Here is a 21,937-nt window from a genome sequence, read left to right on the forward strand (position 1 = left end):
CCTAGAATTATAGATCTTTGTCTTTTAATGTTTTATGAATTTAGAAACAAGAGAGAATGTAACGCAAGCGTTTTACGTACGTAGTGTGCCGGGCTCTCGGCGTGCTATGGAGCAAATCGCATGAATCAAAGATTATACACGGTAAATAGAGCCACAATTGCTCCAATGATGACGTAATAGTCAAAACTGGACAAATGATCAATACCAAACAGCCAATCAAATGACAAGGATCTGCTTAGGTGTATATTACAAAACAAAACCAGTGTAACCGTAGTTGAATTGATGGAGGAAGGTGAAGGCAGAGCGAGTCAGATGCTCTATCGGGTCTAGCGGCTCTCAAAGCCACAGTCATGAGGCAGTTAGTTAGCGGTACAGGAGACTTCAAAATGGCCACAAGAGCAACTTCCGGACTTTCCTTGCCTTTGCTTTTGATTGTCGTTTTCGGGATAATATGTAACCTGCACACGGCGGCAGGACAACTGAACCCACATGCGGACATGCTTTGGTCAAGCATTCCCAAAGGTTGGTTTCAAACCATGTATACGTGTACATGTACTGCTTGGAAGTACAATGTTTCACCATGTCCGTCTTTTTACACGGTCTAATAAGTCCAACAATAGTTGGAGCAAGCTTACATCTATGCAGCAAACAAAATTGTAGAATTCTACGATAAGGAATTTACTTTAATTCGTTTAAATTGTCGCTCATAATTTTGATGTATCGAATAGTATTCGCATGCCTCTCTGAAAATAGCAATGTACAAGATCGAAGTACATCATAAGAAAAACACAGAGACATAAATCATGTAAATAGAATAACTAAAGACCAAGTGTCACGAAAGCCAAAGTGGGAAACTTAAAGGCTAGGTGTTGATGGTTTGACAATATCGAATAAACACCCATGTGTCGGAAATGACAATCTTACAATGCCCCAATATGCATCGATGCGGAAAGAATTCCGATTTGCTGGTATATTCTTTATATGTCTTTGGCAAAAGATGGCCATGAAACTATGTCCGCTCTGAAGCAACATTTCGCCGAGAACGGAATGGACTATGACAACGTTGCTGAGCTCATGAACGATGACGTACGATTTGCAGAGGTACGTCAAGAAGAAATGACGCACGAGACATATATATTTGCTGCTTGTTGATAAATGTACTCTTTAAGATTGATATTGTTAGGGGTGGCATCAAAAACTGTGAAGCTTGCCAGCGGATTTAGGTAGGGAAATGGCATCCCCAAGTAACGTGTAAAGACTTTTTTTTTTTGCTCGTGATAATTATAATGACTTCAATCCCATACTTCTTTTTTTTTTCACTGACAGTTTACTTTAAAAAGACATAATGTCGGATTTCTATGTAGGCCCTATAACAGTATATCGATCATGTATTGTTGTAGTCCATATGGGGGTAATGCACCTTATACAATCATTGCTTTTTAGCATTCCTCTATATTTCTATCATTTCTGTATACTTAGTGTATTTTGCGAACTTATGGACTTCGTTTATTGTACATTGCAATGTAATTTACGCATTCAATATCTGTGAAAAAAAACCTGTTTCTGTCGGAAATACAAAAATAAATTGATAAATTAATGAACGAAATTATGGTCTCTTTCTTTCTGTCTTTCCGTGTTTCTTTGCTTGTTCTTGTCTAAAGTTTATGACTAACGGTCTGAGAGATGCGGTTAAGAAGGCGAAGATCCAAGTATCACCCACTGGAGACCGTTCGTACATCCTGGACGGTGAAACCGGTCCCCTGGGCGCGGTCTCCGCCCGGTGTATAGACGACAACCTGCAATACTTAGGTGACATACAGAACTATGTCCTCTACGCCAGACGAAGTAAGTTCCCTCCTCTTATTCTGCCCGTGACATCAGCCGTAATTCTGCTTTTTGTTTCTTTTTCAAAGTTATCTTTTTCAAATGATTTTTTAAATCTTTATCATTAAACTTATATTCATATCTGACAAGAATATTATGTACAGTAATTATGATGCATTTGCTAACGGTTGGTGAGAATCTTTCAAGGTAATCGAGCATTCAACCGTAATATTGCATGATACGAATAGGGTATAGAAAGGGACTTTCACTTGATGGACACAATTGCCGTCAATCATCTTCACAAAACAAATTGCAAAATCGTTTATCTCTCTCTCTCCCTCATTCAATTCTTCTTCGTTTCTCTATTTATGTTTCTATCTATGTTTCTATCTATCTATCTATCTAATTTCTTTGTTTTGCTTTGTTTAATGCATTTTTTGTTTTCATTTTTGCTATATTTATGTTGTATTTTATCCCCACGGACCTATGGAAGAACAGTCCCCGGATTGAAGTATGTGCCGTGCTTAAAATGAATAAATCAAATGAAATTTATCCGTCTGTCTATCTATCCATCCAGCTATATATCTATATATGTCTATCTATCTATATATAGATGGCGAAAACTTTGAGCAAAGAAAATGGGTTTTCATCGGGATTCGAACCTGAGACCCCCGGATTACTAGACCGGTGCTCTACCGACTGAGCTATTGACACCCTAGATCGGTGTTTGTCCCAAACCCTTAACTCTCTTTGCTCGTGTGGTCAGAAGCTATACGAGCAAAGAGAGTTAAGGGTTTGGGACAGACACCGATCTAGGGTGTCAATAAAGCTCAGTCGGTAGAGCACCGGTCTAGTAATGCAGGGTCTCGGGTTTGAATCCCGATGAAAACCCATTTTCTTTGCTCAAAGTTTTCGCCATTTATTATTTGTTTCTAGTCAGTTTTCCCTTTCTTGTTTATATATATATATATATATATATATATATATATATATATATACATATATATATATGTGTGTGTGTGTGTGTGTGTGTGTGTGTGTGTGTGTGTGTGTGTTTAAAGGGATGGTACAGTATTGGTGGAGGTGAGAATTGGGCTTTTAACTTTCTGTGAGATACCAAGAAAACACTTATGATATAGTACAGAGCATACCATTTTAAGAGGAATTCAAAGTTTGTTTGATGAAAATCGGGTTTTGGTTGGCTGAGACATCCAAAAACAAAGTAAAACAAAGCGATCGTAATAAAGTGTTGGTTCCACACTTTATTAGAATCGCTCTTACTTGGATATTTCAGCCATTTCAAAACCAATTTTCATCAAATAAACGTTGAATTCCTCATAGAATTACATGCTCTTTCATATTTCATAAATGGTTTTTCATTATCTCACCAAAAAAATGTTAGAAACCTGAAATTAGGTCTCAACCAAAACTATACGATCCCTTTAATGGTCTTATTTCTTTCTCTTCTTAGTGTACACGTCTCGCGGCCAACTACCTTCAGAGAGGGGCTTGTATACACTGGGTTTCCGAGACTACGGGGACGCGTGGCTATGCGAATCGAACAAGGAGAACATAACTTCCGGTGTACCCGCCTTCGACGGCCAGTACTGTTTCACTTACATCTATAGCTTCCCGGTATGGGCATGTCGAGGGAGTGTAGTACCTCCGTCTCCGTCTCGTAAACAGATACTTAGTAGTCTACCTGTTAAACAAGATAATTTTGAACGCCAATTTTCTTTCCATTTTCTAGTAGAGACCTTATAAATTAAATGATATCCCTCCCGATATTTTTTTTTTTGGGGGGGGGGGGGTGGGGGAGGGGCAAAAGTCTGAGAGATATAAACGTTTCTATGCCTGTACCCAGAGGAAAGGTTTTAGTTTGTGTACTTCCAAGTTGACATACGTCATTTTGTTGCGAAGATTAAAAAAACACTTCACGATGTTATGTTTATTTCCAATTTATTTCCATTCGTTGAATCCGCATGATTAATCATATCATTAAAGGGACGGTGAAGGATTTTGAACACTTGCTTTAGAAACAACTTTTCAGATTGTGATTACTTGACGCTATTTGTATAGAAAAAAAAAAGCTTCGTCATGTTTGCCACTGTTTGTATGAAAGAATGGCATTGCGTAATACTTTGGCAAATCGCATCCTCCAGAATCGATAAAGATAAAGATAAAGAAAACAGGTATTTTTGATAATGCTGAGATGGGTTGGGAGGAACGCTGAACCAGCCTGAACTTTGATCACTGAAACGTGCAAACGGAAATGAGCGATGAACTATTTTGGTTCTTGCCGTGTATAGCGTGTATTGACCCAAGGATGACCGACACTATTGCCGCAATTATAAAAATGTTACATCTTGCTCTGTACCACCAAAATCGAAACAGTTGAAACTATCAAGAGAGTAGAACCGAAGAAACCTAAATCTGACATGATTTTGATTGTCATTGTTACTGCATCAGCCCCGAAATATAACAGCCTGATGTGTGTGATGCATAATGATTAAGACTAATAAATACACGGTCATTGTTAGAATAATTCACATCGCCTTCACAGATTGCCGGCTGGGGATTATGCACACCGAGTACATGTACCCAAGACGAAATTCAGACTGTCTACACCTTCTGTAAGTATAGATATTTCTCTACATGCACCGCCATATTACGGGGATTGCAATTGACTTTAAAAAGGCAATTGGTTTGTCGAGTACAATATGATGACGTCACTTCACTTTAAAGGGGAAATCGAGTCCAATACAAGTTAGTATGATAATAAAGAGACAAATTTTACGAGTTCAATGGTATAAATTTGATCGAAATCGGATGAAAAATAAGGAAGTTATGACATTTGGAGTTTCGCAATCTTTTTTATTATTTTTTTTATTAATTTTTTTATTTATTTATTTGTTATCATTATTTTTTTTTTTGGGGGGGGGGAACATTTCTTGAACAGTCAATATGAATATGCAAATGGCAAAGTGAGCATGTCATTCCCTCACAACTTACCATATATTATACTTTGTACTAGTACATACAATTTTGAAATTTCCAGTTTTTCGTTCAAACACAATTATGCCCGAGGCTCAAATCCTCGTATATGTAACTGATCACTATTCTGAAGTTATTCACCCTGGGATAACGTCAAGCTTCAGACTTCAATGAAAGAAAGATTAAATTTTCGTCATTTTTGTACACGATCAATGGAAAATTGTTAGGGTATGACATAGTTAGTTCACTCATTTGCATATTCATGTCCACTGTACAAAAACTGTTTTGCAGAAATTAGCAAAACTTCAAAATGTCATAACTTCCTTATTTTTCATCCGATTTCAGTTATTTTTTTCCTGTTGAACTCGTAAAATTGTACTCTTTTTTAATCAAACTAACTTATATTTGGACTGGATTTCTTCTTTAAGTAATGGAGTTTGATTATTATCAAAATGCTGTGACGGAATTCTCAATGCAGTGTGTATGTGTACATAGTACATGTTGGGTTATTTTGTGTGTTTGTTTTCTTTTCCATTTTTGTGTCGTTTTTCTTCTTCTTCTCCTTCTTTAATGGAATTAGTCTGTGCACTCATGTGCGTGAGCGTGCTCTGCATTGTTTTGGTTCTCTGTGTGTGTTTGTACGAACATTTTGCTGCATGTATTTTGCTGTTTTTGCTCGTATTTCTTTTCACTTTGATGTAGTTTCCATCTCATGCAGCTTGTTTTTTCTTCTCTAAAATCCTTTTGAGCAAACTTCAAAATACAAGATGATACCTCTAAGTAGTTTTCCTCGGTTATTTCTTTAATCTGATTGTACATGTACAGACACAGTAATTGATGTGCACTTCGGAAAACGAAGGTATAAAGGGAAAAAAGTCCTCAACAAATTTTCCATACAAATAATTTTGCGAAATTGGAGGGAGAGGAATTGACTGAAAGTACGAACAGGAAGATTTTCTTTTAACCTTTTTTGACAGAAAACTGAAAATGATATCGCACAAACAACTGTAAATCGTTTATGTGAACTTTTATTCATGTAATCGAGGAGTAGCAGCCGCTATAAAGCGACTTTCAAACGCGTTTTCATGTCATACTGAAACATTTATATCTCTCGAACGCCTAATATATTGCGCTTCCTGAATCATAATTGTCGCAGCAATCCAAATCAAACTCTATTGTGTCTGAGTTGATTACTTTTCAATCAATTCCCGTTTTCCCTGATGTTGCTTAAAATGAATTGTTAATTGCAAAAGGAGCTGTATGGGTATGTATACTCCATGTTATATGTATAAGAAATGCCGTATCATTCGAAATTTTGATATTGAACTCTATCCCTTGATCAAAAAAGAAAAAAAATGCAGAAGGCAAACCAACTGAGAATTTGAATGGATTTGTATGGAATTAGGTTGTCAAGCTTTTCTGTGCTCCAGAGGAACCGTCACATTAAATCTCCAAGCGAATTACTGACTACACGTACACACACACACACACACACACACACACACACACACACACACACACATATATATATATATATATATATATATATATATGATATATATATGTATATATATATATAATTATATATAATGTGTGTAAATTTTGGTGGTGTTATGATATGTACTTTTGATGTTGCTAGGGAACCCGTTTTCAATTCTCCTTTTCGTTTGTTCATCACAGGGTGGAATTTGCTGGGGGCGAATGAAGACACGTTCCTAAAATGCGAATGCAACTCACCTGACTCGCAGCCCTGGAGGGACTGGGACATAGCTTTCCTGTAAGACAAGGCTTGATTTTTCCTCCGTCTGATTTCGAATGCTATCACAGCATGCATACACATGCCTTCGTCTCCAGTACATTTTTATTGGATTTACTTTCGTTGAGTGAAGAAGTCATAATATATAGAAATGTAAGTAATACAATATCAATTCCTAATGTAGACAGCATCTATATAGGCTACTCGGTATTGTTGGAAAATGTTGATATTTTCCACACACAAAAAAAGAAACCAAAATTTGTTTAGAAATCTAGCGGTAATAAATCTGCTTTGAGAAAAACTTCGAAACTTTGCCACCTGTCTTGCTTGTCCGACGGTTGGCAATACGATGGTTTTCGTGACCTTTGCGGTAATCGCAACGCAGTTCAGTTTTTGATGAGCTATCAATGAAAAGCGATGATCATAATTATACAACATCTAGATGCTATCTCATGAGATATACCGTGGCATGATGGATACAGAGTTGGACTCTTGAAAATAAGAAACAAAGTTCGAATCAAGTCTCGCACATGCAAAAGACGTCCCTCCCCCACCCCTCCTCATGAGCCCCGTAGACTAATCCCGAACGAGAACTGTACTTGCACCAAAGTGGAAACCACGTTGTATACGCGTATAAATATCATCAGTATTCAACAATTAAACTACTCATCTCAACAAATTGTATTTCCAGTCAACGAAATGTAACATCTTGTTTACATATCGGAAAACTGAACAATGCTAATATATAATCGAGTCATGTTATTATGAACCTTCTCTCGTACTTTCAGCTCGATCATGGCGTTTATGGTAGCTTTAGTAATGGTTGGCTCTGCATACGAGCTCTTCCTTCACAAGCGCGTTCTCAAGAACAAGGTCCTCCGGGCGCCGATCAAAGGAGCGGAGGAGAACATCTACGAAGAGACGATGGACGAAAAGAAGATGGTCGATTCGTCGGTTGATGACCCGGAAGCAATCGAACACGTAGTCGAGGTGAAAAATGGCGGGATTGTGAACGGAGGCTTTCAGAACGACGAAAAGAACCTACCCCAGAAACCCGCATCCCTTGAGGTCGCCGAACGAGGAGAGGTTCAGAAGAAAATACCTAAAGTCAATCTTGGTTGGGGTGAGCTGAATTTCAGAATAAACATTAGGCAATAATAGGTAATAATTAGGTAATAATAAATAAAAATTTAGGCAAGAGTAAATATTTGCATTATACATGATAAATAATCCATACCTATCTTATCAAATATTAAAAGTACTGCAATGATTTCTGAACGTTGAAATAAGATCAAATACTAATTTCCCTTTGAATGGAAATCTACCGACAAGGAAAATATTTTGTCTTTATTCCACACACAAAAAAGGAGCAGTATGTAGAAAACATTTTGCTCCGGGCAGCCTGCGAAGTCTTTTTGACTTTTGCAGGATGTTATTGCTACAAAATGTCGAATCGTTCGTGCACTTGATTCAGTGATAATGCAATTTTCAGAAGTGATGTACATTATTTGAACATAGTGTCGAACGTCCTCTTCTGCAGCCCCGTTGGAAGTTTGTAATTTGTTTGTTGTAATTGTCGTTAACAAGAGACGATGTGAGATTTAAAGGGGATGGCTAGTAACTGATCAGTGGGAATCAGTGGGAATGCTGGAGGATGATTGTTCCAATCCTTGTGGGATTCATTTAAGAGTACATTATATTTCTACTGTTGTGTGAAAATTATTTGCTTCAGAACGGTCTCATATTCAAGTAATGTGCAGATTAATCCACCGTCACTGACCAGGGACGCTAACCTGGAAACATTAAACTGCACATTACTTGAATATGAGACCATTCTGAAGCAAATAATTTTCACAGAACAATAGATATATAATGTACTCTTAAATGAATCCCACAAGAATTGGAACAATCATCCTCCAGCATTCCCACTGATTCCCACTGATCAGTTACTAGCCATCCCCTTTAAATGGTCTAGAACAGGGGAAGAGATGGTCTTAACCCGTCTTAACCAAGAAGCCAGAAGTCTGCCCATCATTGCCCATTGTGACGTACAGTATAAGAGTTCATTTCCAAAACGTAGTGCATCGTTTCAGAGTCGATGGATACGATATAGTTTTGTCTGAGAATGTGCATGTGATGTGTGAGTCTTGGGGTGACGAGAACGTACCACTGAGGTGGAAATGCAAAAGAGAGCTACTTCCCGTTCATAGTATCAAAACAGAATAGACTTTGACATATGACCCATTGATTGCAAAACCCCAGTGCTTACAAAATTCGGTAAGAATCAGAGATACAGTTTGCAAACACGAGCTAAACGTTTCACTTACAGAAGTGAGATCTTAAACAACTGCATCGGTCTTCTTCTTCTTCTTCTTCTTTTTCTTCTTTTCTTATACTTTCCAATCAAGCTGTACTTGATGGAATCCTGATGTCCTTCTCGGCTATAACAAATCTCCCCAAGATGCTTAGTGCCAAGAAATCCTCCAGCACTCTGGCGGCCCTGAACGGTATTCGGGTCTTGAGCATGTGGTGGGTCATACTCGGGCATTCCGGTCAATTCTACTTCGGATACTACGGTGAGTATTTCAGTTGACTCATTACCCCTCTCTTTTAAGTGTAAAATTTGCTTCCTTTCATTTTTCCCCTTTACTTGATATTAATGACATAGTAATGACAATAATACCCTCGATACAAGCAGCTCGCTGCTATGGACAGAGTAAAATGTATCACTTTACATGCACGAGGCGTACAAAATGCACTAAGAATGTAAACGGGTGTTTCAGATTGTACCTCCAGAATATCGCAAAGCAGATTTAAACAGACTTTAGGACAGCAATGTGAAACACGTCTTCCCATTTATGTCAACATTCTACCATGCTGGCATATTTCTAATCTACTCTAGATCCAATCTATTTTAATTGATTCTATTGACTGGAGAATTTGATGGTGAATTCATCAAAACTCCAAAATCGTAAAGTGATACGTGTACTACGATGGGATGACATAACAGAGAAATTACACATCACATTTCCCCTTTTTATTCTTCGAAAAGCGAACCCTGCCCAGGTTGATGAGATCGCATACAGCTTCGGGTTTTTGGCTATTATGAACTCAACCTTCTCCGTGGACACGTTTTTCGTTTTGAGGTATGTAGCTTGCTTTTTTTTTGTCGCGTACAGTTCAATAACTTTTTTGTGTATCTAGTGTGTCTCTATAGCGGTTTTTTTTTTTTTTTTTTTTTGGGGGGGGGGGGGGGGGAAATCCGGACTAACTATAAGTTTGTTTTTAATGTCTGGTTATTGTAGGGTGTTTGGTAACTAGGCAGCTTTTAAAATCTTATTCTGACACCACTACATCTGAATAATTCTATATAATAATGTTTGTACAATTGAATACATAGGATGCTTTGCTTCGTGAAAATATTTGCAATATATCTATATTCTATCAATACATCTATCTACCTATCCATCCATCCATCCATCCATCCATCCATCCATCCATCTATCTACATTTAACATGAATTTGGTTAGAACATATCTTGTTAAAAAAGACTTCATAATCATTCAATGCAAAATGTGACATTTTATTGCTAATTTAGTGAGAGGTTGAAATTATTCTTGAGTCACCGCAATACAGTATGTGATGTTTTAATATCATAATGATATAGAAATATAGTCAAGAATTCAATCAAAAAGTCGACTGCAGAAAATAAATGACAGAATAGGCACTGGATGGAGATCGTAATACATGACGTGATGAGAAGGAATAACAATCAGTCTCAGTTCATCTATAAATTTTGTCACCATCGTCGATATCCGGTCTTCATCAATTATCAAACATTAGATCTCAGGGGAACGTGACAGGTTACATTCTATTAAAAGATTATCATTATTGTTGCACGGTCACAATGATGTTTGATTTAACTTACATACCCCAGTTAAAACAATTGCTAATATAGCAGAGAACTGAAAGTTTGTTTTGAGCAACTTGGCAGAACGTGTTGGTTGGTATCCGACAGAGATAGATTATTAGTGAATAAAATCTTCAAAAAAGGTCATGCTCTGAAACAAAAACAAAATATAAAGATGTCGAGATCGTGTTACACTTAGGTCCCTTTTATCTTATTTATAAAGTGCTCTCGCTTAAAACTTAAAACTGGATTTCTGTTTCCTCTCGAAAAATGGTCATTTCGAAGTGGGTTCCTCGTGTCCTACTTCACGTTGAAGGCGATCGACAGTAAGAAACTACAGAGCGCCTTCAGCTGGGGCGTCTTCTATTTCCACCGTTGGTGGCGCCTGACCCCTGTCTACATGGCTGCCATGGGTATCTTCGTGCTTCTGATGCCCCACTTCGCCGAAGGGCCCCGCAACCAGGATTTTCACGACCACGAAAGAAATTCCTGCATCAACGTGTGGTGGACCCACCCGCTCTACATAAATAACTTTTACCCATGGCCATACAATCTGGGAACAGCTGTAAGTTTTAGCCTGCAATGATAGGGGAAATCCCACACCAATTGTGTGGTAGAAAGAGCAAAATTTTACCGGCACAAAATCAAATCGGATTAAAAAAGATAACAATGATTAAAAAAATAAAAATAGATAAAATATATATATATATATATATATATATATATATATATATATATATATATATATATAGCCTAATTTAGAAAGGTATGAAATTGTGAAATTTCGCTAATTTTCACAAAATACTTTTTAAACAGTCAATATGAACATGCAAATTGGAGAATTGATGACGTCATTGCCTAAAAACTTGCATAAGCTTTATGAAAAAAAAAAAGAGTTGACATTTCCATTTTGTTTTCAAACACAATTACGTAACATAATCTCAGGCTGATCATTACTATTTACTAATTCAGCCAAGAATGATATTATCTTTCACACATTTATTGTAGAAAAATAGATTTTTGTCGTTGCTTTTTTGTACACAATCAATGAATCATATTGGAAATGACATCCTCAGCTCAATACGATTTGCATATTCATATCAACTGTTCTAGAATTGTTTTTTAAAACATGCGAAAATGTCGAAATTTCATAACTTCGTTACATTCTTCCGATTTTGATCAAATTTTCACGACTGTGTTTATGAAAATTTTACTATTTCTTTTCAGACTAACCATATGAGATTGAACAGTAGATGTTCTTGATTGTACCAGTGTTTGATGACGATTGATAACTGTTCAGATCATGAAAGAGAGCTTTCGTTTTACGACGCAAGTATTACGACGCCAATATCTAGGGGATATATATATATATATATATATATATATATATATATATATAAGTAACAAAGCTGCAACAAAGTTCATGTTGTATTCACCAACGGTTTATTTCTTCACACAAATTTTCGAGCGTCTCACCGCCCTTTCTCAAGTGCAAGAACTTTGTTGCAGCTTTGTTACTTATCTTTTTATCTTGCCAACACGTGGACTACCTTATCAACATATATATATATATATATATATATATATATATATATATATATATATATATGTTGTTCTGCGCTTGCATAACACAGCTTTTCCCATTCTTGAGAGCTCACGTCATTCAACCCGGAAGGGAGGTGCGTCATAACAATTAGAGTCATGAAGCGAAAGTTCGCTGGTGATTGCTCGGTGATGAGGTTTATCAACAAAAAAAAAAAGAAAAAGAAAAAGGAAAATCATTTGATGATCGATCAAGCGTAAGGAAGATTATGTAAATAGGGTCCGACTCGAATTTGAGCCAGATCATGTCCAATGCAATCTCGCCATTGTGAAGCTGGATACTATTTAGTTATTATTGAGAGTCACTGTATGAACTGAAACAAATGAAAGAGACTTTGGTGGAACAAACATCAAAGCCTCTTCATGTCTCGTAAAGTATATGTATTATATCATCTCTCAGAACCCTTGAAGTGCCGATTAGCACAGGCTCCAAAGTCTTTTACTTGTTTTCTAAACTTCTTGGCTAAGTAAGGTAATGTAATTCTCCCATCTCTGGTATGTTGAATACTTGGAAAAGGTAAAGGTCCAAGGACCCTTGGAATATGATATGTGCTTGTTAACTTGTTGCCTGTGTACTTTCGAGTAAAACTGCAAACCCCTCCACATTGTTTCCTAATTTTATGTTACTACAAATTCGTCGGAAATCTGGTTATACTGTAGTTTGCTTTCATTTTTTTTTCTTGGGAAAATGAGAGATCAAGTTTTGTTGTTGTTTTTGTTGTTGGTGGTGGTGGTGATGTTGGGTTTTTTTTGTGCCTAGGATTGTATTGCAGTAATCATAAACTAGAGAATAATGTTCCAACGTCGTTTCTTTCTCAAATTCCGCATTTCCTTTGTTTTATTTTGCTCCTCTTGTTTCACCATGCCTTGATGACTAAAGTGCATGAGTTGGAGTTGGTACCTGGCCAATGATATGCAGTTCTTCGTCATCAGCCCAGTCATTCTCGTCATCTTGTACAAGTGAGTTCATTGACGGGATAACCATGGTAACCGCCCATTCCAATTGTCATTCATGTCACCGACCGTGTCCTATGCAATACTTCGCTTATTATGGCGTATAGTATGGTTCATCCTAAAGAAAGTAGGATATTATTTTCTAACAGAATAGCACCCCTCGTGCTTTGTGTCCCCTTTGGACGTGTGTGTGATCCCACATTAAATAACGCCAAAACTACCTGTCATTGTTATTGTTCTTCGAATAACTTACAACTAAAAAGTAGCATATATGTGTGCTTCTACGGAAATAATAAACACAGACAGAGTACCCGAAAAAAAAAGGTATGTTAAACGCTTCCTCTCGTCCAGTGACAATGGTGAATGAACACAACTCTGCATGTTACAAGGACATCCGGGAAGACGACAAGGTGATCTTCTCGTCTTCTCGGGGTGAAAAGACGAAAAGGCCTGTGATGAGATCTTGTCGTCTCGTCTTTTTCTGACCGAAATGGCGAAAAGGCGAGGAGTGAGATCTCGTCTTTTCGACTTCTCGGATTAAAGAGTCAAAAAGGGGAATGATGAGATCTCGTCTTCTTGAACCAAGGAGTCAAAAGGCGAATGGTGAGATCTCGTCCTCTTGACTTCTCGGACCAACGAGATCAAAGATGAATGGTGAGATCTCGTTTTCTCGTCTTCTCGGTCAAGGAGTCAAAAAGGCGAGTAGTGAGGTCTCGTCTTCTCGACTTCCCGGGTCTCACAAGGTGAAAAGACGAGATCCAAAATCTCATCTTCTCGACTTCCCGGGTCTCACAAGGTGAAAAGACGAGATCCAAGATCTCATCTTCTCGACTTCCCAGGTCTCACAAGGTGAAAAGACGAGATCCAAGATCTCATCTTCTCGACTTCCCGGGTCTCACAAGGTGGAAAGACCAGATCCAAGATCTCATCTTCTCAACTTCACGGGTCTCACAAGGTGAAAAGTCGAGATCCAAGATCTCATCTTCTCGACTTCCCAGGTCCAAGATCTCATCTTCTCGACTTCCCGGGTCTCACAAGGTGAAAAGACGAGATCCAAAATCTCATCTTCTCGACTTCCCGGGTCTCACAAGGTGGAAAGACGAGATCCAAGATCTCATCTTCTCGACTTCCCGGGTCTCACAAGGTGGAAAGACCAGATCCAAGATCTCATCTTCTCGACTTCCCGGGTCTCACAAGGTGAAAAGACGAGATCCATGATCTCATCTTCTCGACTTCCCGGGTCTCACAAGGTGAAAAGACGAGATCCAAGATCTCATCTTCTCGACTTCCCAGGTCCAAGATCTCATCTTCTCGACTTCCCGGGTCTCACAAGGTGAAAAGACGAGATCCAAGATCTCATCTTCTCGACTTCCCGGGTCTCACAAGGTGAAAAGACGAGATCCAAGATTTCATCTTCTCGACTTCCCGGGTCTCACAAGGTGAAAAGACGAGATCCAAGATCTCATCTTCTCGACTTCCCAGGTCCAAGATCTCATCTTCTCGACTTCCCGGGTCTCACAAGGTGAAAAGACGAGATCCAAGATCTCATCTTCTCAACCTCTCTGTTGCGAGAAGGCAAGAAAGCGATATCTCATAGTCACATCCCGTCTTCTCCCCTTCTCGATCGGAGCCGAGAGGATGAGATAACAAGATCTGGGATCCTGCTTCCGTAGGAAACACTCTACAGATGCTGTGCTGTTTTGGTTACACCTTCCGATATTTCTCTATCCTGTCGTTTATTTGAATGGTATGATGGCACAGTGGGCTTAGCGCCATTTTTGATAAAATATGGTAAGTCAATCAAATAGAACAAAATAACACCATTTGAGTTTCGTCTCACTCTTTTGTTATACAAAACAAGAAATATTCTTAAGTTATGATTAAACATGTCACTTATTCTTTTGTTGATCGCTTTATTTGTTTGTTTGTTTTTAGCAGCTTTAATTACAGATATTCAATTGAAAAAAGAACGGAGTTAATTCAGTTTGCGGGCAAACTCTTCATTTGTTGTTGTTGTTGTTGTTGTGTTTGTTGTTGTTTACAGGAGTAGGAAAGCCGGTCTTGCATTGATCACCTCTCTGATGGTAATCTCTCTATCGTCGCTGGCTGTACTGACGTGGTACTATGGATACACTTACAACCCTTACGGCACTCAACCGTAAGTGCTGTTACTGCGTCAAAGCGACAGCAACTTTTTAGCATCTCATTATTTTATTTCTATTCATGACGGTTTAGTGATACCAGAGTTTAAGCAATGATGCCAAAAATAAACCTCCAACACGAGAGGACTTTGAGAGTGCTGAAATTCTTCAGGCTGGTTTTTTTTTTCATAGTTCCAGATATCGCAGGGCAGTCCTCGAATATTTGGTAAATCCCGATGATAGTTTTAGACATTGTAAGGGGATATCTCACTGAGCGGCGAATATTTGCGAGCGTAGCAAATTCTAGGGAATTTCAGGGTTTGTTAACAGGTGCAAGTAAATTCGTCAACAAGTGCAATCTAATTCGCAAACAGTTTTCATTGTCGTAAATAGTTTTTCTTGTCGCAAAGCAATTTTGAACATGTTCAAAGAACATGTTCAAAATTCCCTAGAATTCGCTACGATTGCAAACCTTCGCCGCTCAGTGAGAAACCCCCTAACGTAAACTAAAAATTGTTGCGCAAACAATGTCAAAAAAAAAAGCGGAAGAGAATCTGTTCTGAGGTTGTGCAGTCCTACATGTAATCGATCTCCTTTTTAATGATATAGGCATTGTTTAACAATGCGGTAGCTGAATTAACTGATTGATCTGCCAGATGATGTTCGAATCGATGAAAAAATCCGCAAAGACAAGTATTTAGAATCATACTCTCACTCCCAGGATGTATATCAACAAACATCACCATAATGACAAACCATTTTTTTTTTTTAGTTGGAGCACTTTTCAATCATCGTCCCTAACTGTTAGTCGAACATGATTCATTTTTACTCTAACGTCAGATATTACAACGACAATCTCGGTGATGATCCAGGCAAGGACACGATTTACTCCAAGCCCTACACCCGCATCCCAACCTACCTTGTTGGCATGGTAACAGGATACATCTTGTTCTCTCTGCGAAACAAAAGAGTAAAGATGCCCATTGTAAGTATTCTACATCATTTTTTCGTCTTGATTGATGTCGATGATTTACGCATATGTTTTCCTCTAATTCCATTTGTTAGATTTGATATATTCCATACATTCCTCGAAAAACAAAGTGAGATATGAAGACAAAGCACAAACAAAAACATAAACATTGAATGATACGAAATGTCACTAGATTACTCGTCGCAGTTTCAAGTTCGATAATTTTAAAGTTTAAGTTTCCAGTATCGGATGAAGAGAATGGATAACCTTTATAAAACTGGCGATTTGTTACTTTTTTTATTATTGTATGTCTTGTTCTACTACTGTGAAATCACAAATAATCCCCAGTTCCCAGTTCTTTAATAGAGTGGTCACCTAACGCAATCTCACAATGCATTGAACATATCTTTTTATTTTCCTGGGACTTCAACTGGTGTATGGTGTCTAATTTACGTACATGTACTTCACTAAAACCATGAACGAGGTTTGTTACTTCCCCCTGTGCTTATCTATGCACTTATAGGAAATCACAATTTTTATGTCATCCATCCCTTCTATATATTTTGAATGTATTGTGTATAAGGGAGACAAGCAATTCCAGCCACGCTTAAGCTATTAATAGCCCTTCTGTATTTTCCTTGTATATCGCTGATACGTTTTCTTACACATTGTGAAGTATCGTAAGTGGAGATAAAAGTACTCTGTAAACAACCTATGTATATGAATATAAAATATGGTATATCAACAATGCATGTTCACAATACGGATATAATATATGTACAACGATAATACAGGAATCGATAAATCAAATCAAAATATGTGTTGTTTTCTTTTTCGATCTAACTTCATTTTGATGACAAAACTATTGAATCAACTTTTATATGTTTAGCTTTAAATCCATACGACCATGTTTATACTCATAAATAAGAACTTACGTAAAAGTCAAATGCATTTGATTATAAATTCTTCAAAGTTAAAATAGTATGATTCAACACCTCGTCTAACTTTTTCTCTCTTCTTTTTTTTTTGGGGGGGGGATGCAAAGGGCCCATTACATTCATCACCATTTCAAGTTTGAATTACTGCACTGACTCTTTGTATGTTCCTTCCTCCTCAAATTACATGATTTTATATAAAAAAAACAACCACAACTGGTGATGATCCATGCTATTGAGGCATATTTTTGTGAATTCGACTTGAAAATAAACATTTCTTTTTGTCAACATCTGTCAAAGCAGGCCCAAATTACAAGCTCTGCGTCCTTAATTCGAATCCACATTACAACCATTCTTTGCACGTGGATGCCATGCAAAGAATGAATGTTAAATCAGGTTTACTGGCATAATGTGCACTGAGTGCACATGTGCCAGTATAGGCCTGATTTATCCTTCATTTGTTTTGTTTTTTTAATTCCTTATGATTGAATATACAGTTGTAGTAAATAAATGTACATGGCTAATACTCTTATCTACCTAACAGCTGGTTGCCAGCCTAGGCTGGCTCTGTGCACTGGGAATACTGTTCGGAGTGATTTACGGCATTTGGGGCGGTACCAAGCGTTACATCGAGCAGTGGGAATCGGTGCTCTACTTCACACTCAGCCGAGTTTCATGGGGCGTGGGCGTGGCCTGGATCATTTTCGCCTGTCTGACAGGATATGGAGGTGAGTTTCTTGATTTTTATAGAAAAAAAATGGTGGTAAAACGTCTTTAGTCCAATCTTGTGGATCCATTATACATTTGCGATTAAAACTGCTAAAAAGCACAGAATATGATAAGAAAATATGGGACATATTCAACTGTTATGTAACAGATGAGGTATCTCTGGAAAGGTTTTATTTTGCTCTATTTGATGATGGAATAACTCAAAGATCTTTCATCAAACTGTTCAATTTCATCTGATATCCTTTAAAAATAGAGAAGGCAGACCCGTATACTATAATGATTATGATTATGGCTGATATGCTTCAAAGCAAGAGCAATCTATACTGGGTTAGTTAGTTTGTTTGTTTGTTTGTTTGTTTGTTTGTTTGTTTGTTTGTTCGTTTGTTCGTTTGTTTTTTGCTATCCCAGATCAGCATGCAGCATTTTCCCTTCCTTATGTCTTGTTCCATTCGTATGTGTAATATACAATTTGTGTCATATTTTGTACTATCGTATGCTGTATTGTCTACTTCTTGGTCAAATAATGATAATGATCATAATATAACAAAGAGAATATTGAACGTACACATATTTACAGGAACACTTCATCTCATCAATCATCCCATTATTACATACGATAACAAAATAAAAACATTTGTGTCCCTCTGTACCCAAAGAACTTCAATGCAAGATTTGTACAATCCTCGCTACTCCAAATTATGATTTCCATTCTTTTTCATGATATGGGCGGTTTTAGTGTTATCATGCTAACTTTACAACAAGCATGGACTTGGAATGAAGCCGGTCCATCAAAAAAAAAAATCCCCCACGTATAAGAATTCATATTCATTCTAATGGCTAATTTTGTTTATATTATGTATTCTATGATACGCATTCAACAGTAGGAACATATAAAGCAGTGCCGTTAGTTGGATCCATCATATTTTTAACTATCATTAGTAAATTACCCTATAAGCCTTGCTTCCGTCATTTATGAGTATCATGATAGCATTTACTTTTAATATAGATATGGAAGTGATATGTATCGTATTTGGTTTGTTGTGAAATACCAGAAATGAATTCAGTTCAAATTCATATCTAATTAAATGACTAAAACCGAATGTGTCATGTCATAAGGCCTACTCTTAGACGTCTAACTGATTCACCGCTGTTTGTTTGTTGTTTTTTTTTTGCCTTCACAGGTTTCATTGGCGTGTTCTTAGGGTGGGGATTCTGGGTGCCCTTGGCAAAAATGACGTACTGTGCGTACCTGCTCCATCCGATCATTATTTACAGCAACATCATCTTTGATAAGACCGTTTACCATTCCGACTACATGTCACTGGTGAGTTCCTCCGATGCCTCGAAGTTTGGGTCTATAGGGCAACTACCCCTTGGGCAATTACCCAGACCCTTCTAATGACCCTAACCCTAATCCTAAATCCTGAACCTAAACCTAACCCTAACCCAAACTTTAACCTTAAACCTAACCTTAAACCTAATATCTACTCTAACCTTATCACTAACCAGTCTTTAGCCGGGGGCAATTGCCCTTGGGGGGTAATTGCCCTTAAGCAGATTTCATCTTTCCCGCCAATGGGATATAACATCTAGAGTTTATAGACTTCTATCAACCATTACAGAAATGTACATTCACAAGTCAGGAGTGAGCCCACTCTACAAGATCTGTGATGCATTCAGCATGATGTTTCTTTCTTGGGTGTACGTTTACGAGCTCGACGCCCACGAGTCGTGATCAGCCCGCGAGTCATGCAACCCACGAGTCAAAATACAGCCCACGTGTTATGCAGCCTATGAGTCTAGCAGCCCGTGAGTCACACAGCCTACGAGCTGGACACTAAGTGATGAAGATCTACGAGCTCGACCTCAAGTCAGTTAGGCTCACGAGCTATACACAGTCCACCAGCTCGACACCAGGAAACAAGGCCCACGGTCTCGATTGTCTGACTCATGGGCTTTATACTGTATGACTCATGGACCTTTTTTCCAATGTTGAGCTCCTGGGCCGTACGACTCGTGGGTGTTGAGCTCGTGGGATGACATTGCTCTTTTGGCGACAAAGCGTTTGATTTTTAGAAGCTTTGCTCGTCTAATGAGGAGGATAAGATATATACCCTACGTAAAGGAACGAAATGCCAACTTTCAAATTAAGTTATTTCGAATATCGAGCTTGTGTTTCAAGTTTTCCACATGGTATAAGTAATCAGAAGGTCATTATATTTGTGTTTTAGCGAGACTTCTCACAACTATTGGCTCCTTATTTTGCCTAAAATATGACTGTGTCTGTCTTATTCTGTTCGATGCGTATATGTGATTTCCTTAGATTTTAAAGTTGAGCAGTGTTCTACGAAATGTACAATAATTACCTACAAGTTTCTACCTCAAGTAGCAGTTTAGGCTTGTGTAAGGCTTTCTGTCATTGAATTTGGGTAGATGTTTACTATAATGAGAGCGTATTTGAATTTCAGTCCAATTCACCGATTGGCCAAGAAGTAAATAAATGAAGCAAATGTGTAAAACACACACACACACACACACACACACACACACACACATGGGTTCCCTTAAGCTGCATTTACACCATGTTGTCGGCAACCACATCAGCCCCGTTTCAGGCCACCGTGGACAAAACGGGATGGACTTGAAACGGCGCGTTAAGGCGGGATAGACAAACGCGACATGCCATGATTGCTTTTTCAGATTTTTAAACTGTCAAAAAATTGCCACGGGAGTCCCGGAGCTAAGGAGGAATCTTGTATTCAGTGATAAAACGGGATGAACGCAACAAAACGGGGCTGCGCGAAATAGGCCGCAACAAAACTTGGAGGCTGCCCATTGCGGGACGCGACTGAAAGTATTGATAGTCTAGCCAGACCAGACGCCGTGAGAACAGCGTCTGATAGCTATGTATTAAATGGGTTAGTCAAATATCGGTTAGTGATTGGCTAAACAGAGTCACGTGATGGAGGTACATTCGTTATGTTCGCCCATGGGCGAACATTCTTGGTAATGTTCTCCCATGGGAAAACATTTTCACGTAACAAAATGACGGAAGGCATAGGACCGCGCGCGCACAGTGAATTTGGCTCTGCGCGAGCGAGCGATCGAGTGCGTTGTGCTGCATGCTGGTGGTTGCAAAGATCGGTTGAATCTCTACGATCTTTGGTGGTTGACGTTGACGTATTTGACTAACCCATATAATATAACAGATGATGACTTTTGTTGTCGGGAACATGTACCAAACGTTCCACCCTCAGGGTTCGAAATGCTATTTCGGGAGGCTATATGTCCCTCGACTTCGTCTCGGGACTTATAACCTCCCTCAATAGCATTTCAAACCCTTCGGGTGGAACATTCGGTATGTTCCCTCCCCCGCCAGTCATCATCTATACAATGTTTACCAGGCCAGGACTGGGTCAAACAAGCCTAGAATGTGAAAGGGGGAAAACAGGAGAATTTCTCATCTACCCAGGGCGTACATTTCTGGCAAATGGCGTTGTCGTGGCCGCCGGGAACTTGGTGTAAACAGAGCTTTACAAAAAAATCCAGACACACTGTTTCATCATGATTGTGAATACACAATCACTGCGTAATATAATATGTCAAATAATATTAATCAAATTTTCCATTAGTCGATTTCCATTCAAAATACTCCACCACCACATCCCCTCCTCTGTACTGTAAAATAAAGTATATCAACCTTAATAGTAATCCATCTTTCGGTCATTACCTCATATGTTTGTTCTTTCCCAGAGCTACACGTACGTCGGAAACGTCGTCTTCTCATACGCCTCAGCAGCCATACTCTCCCTGGTGATCGAAGCCCCGACAATGGGTCTTGAGAAGGTCATGTTTGGAAAATTCAAGACTTCCTGATTAACTCGACACTTTCTTTTTAAACTTGATATAAGTAAAGTGTAATTGAGTGGCCCACATTCCTACAAACTTGTCTTTTTTTACGTGGTTCCCTCTTTTCCATTAACGCTATTATTTTGAACAATCCATTCCATGAATATACGCATCTTTCTTGTGGTTGTAATACATTGTAGGTTTTGTTTTTATGCCTCCGCCACGAAGTGGTGCCGGAGGCATTATGTTTTCGGGTTGTCCGTCCGTCCGTCC

The 21,937-nt window shown here is 38.4% G+C and overlaps 1 protein-coding gene across 1 annotated transcript; it reads left to right on the forward strand.

Moving 5' to 3' along the window:
• The first annotated feature begins 1,011 nt into the window (after positions 1-1,011).
• LOC139713638 (nose resistant to fluoxetine protein 6-like) lies at positions 1,012-21,691 on the forward strand. Its single transcript, XM_071625346.1, has 13 exons — positions 1,012-1,101; positions 1,662-1,845; positions 6,499-6,595; positions 7,363-7,697; positions 8,983-9,150; positions 9,627-9,720; positions 10,770-11,049; positions 12,967-13,046; positions 15,085-15,198; positions 16,022-16,166; positions 17,631-17,814; positions 18,997-19,139; positions 21,569-21,691. Exons 1-13 carry the CDS (start codon positions 1,012-1,014, stop codon positions 21,689-21,691), a joined length of 2,037 nt encoding a protein of 678 aa, XP_071481447.1.
• Positions 21,692-21,937: the final 246 nt, after the last annotated feature.

This window comes from Diadema antillarum, unplaced genomic scaffold (assembly GCF_040938485.1).
Source record: "Diadema antillarum isolate AM-2024a unplaced genomic scaffold, OU_Dant_1.0 seq00002019_RagTag, whole genome shotgun sequence".
NCBI classification, from domain to species: Eukaryota; Metazoa; Echinodermata; class Echinoidea; order Diadematoida; family Diadematidae; genus Diadema; species Diadema antillarum.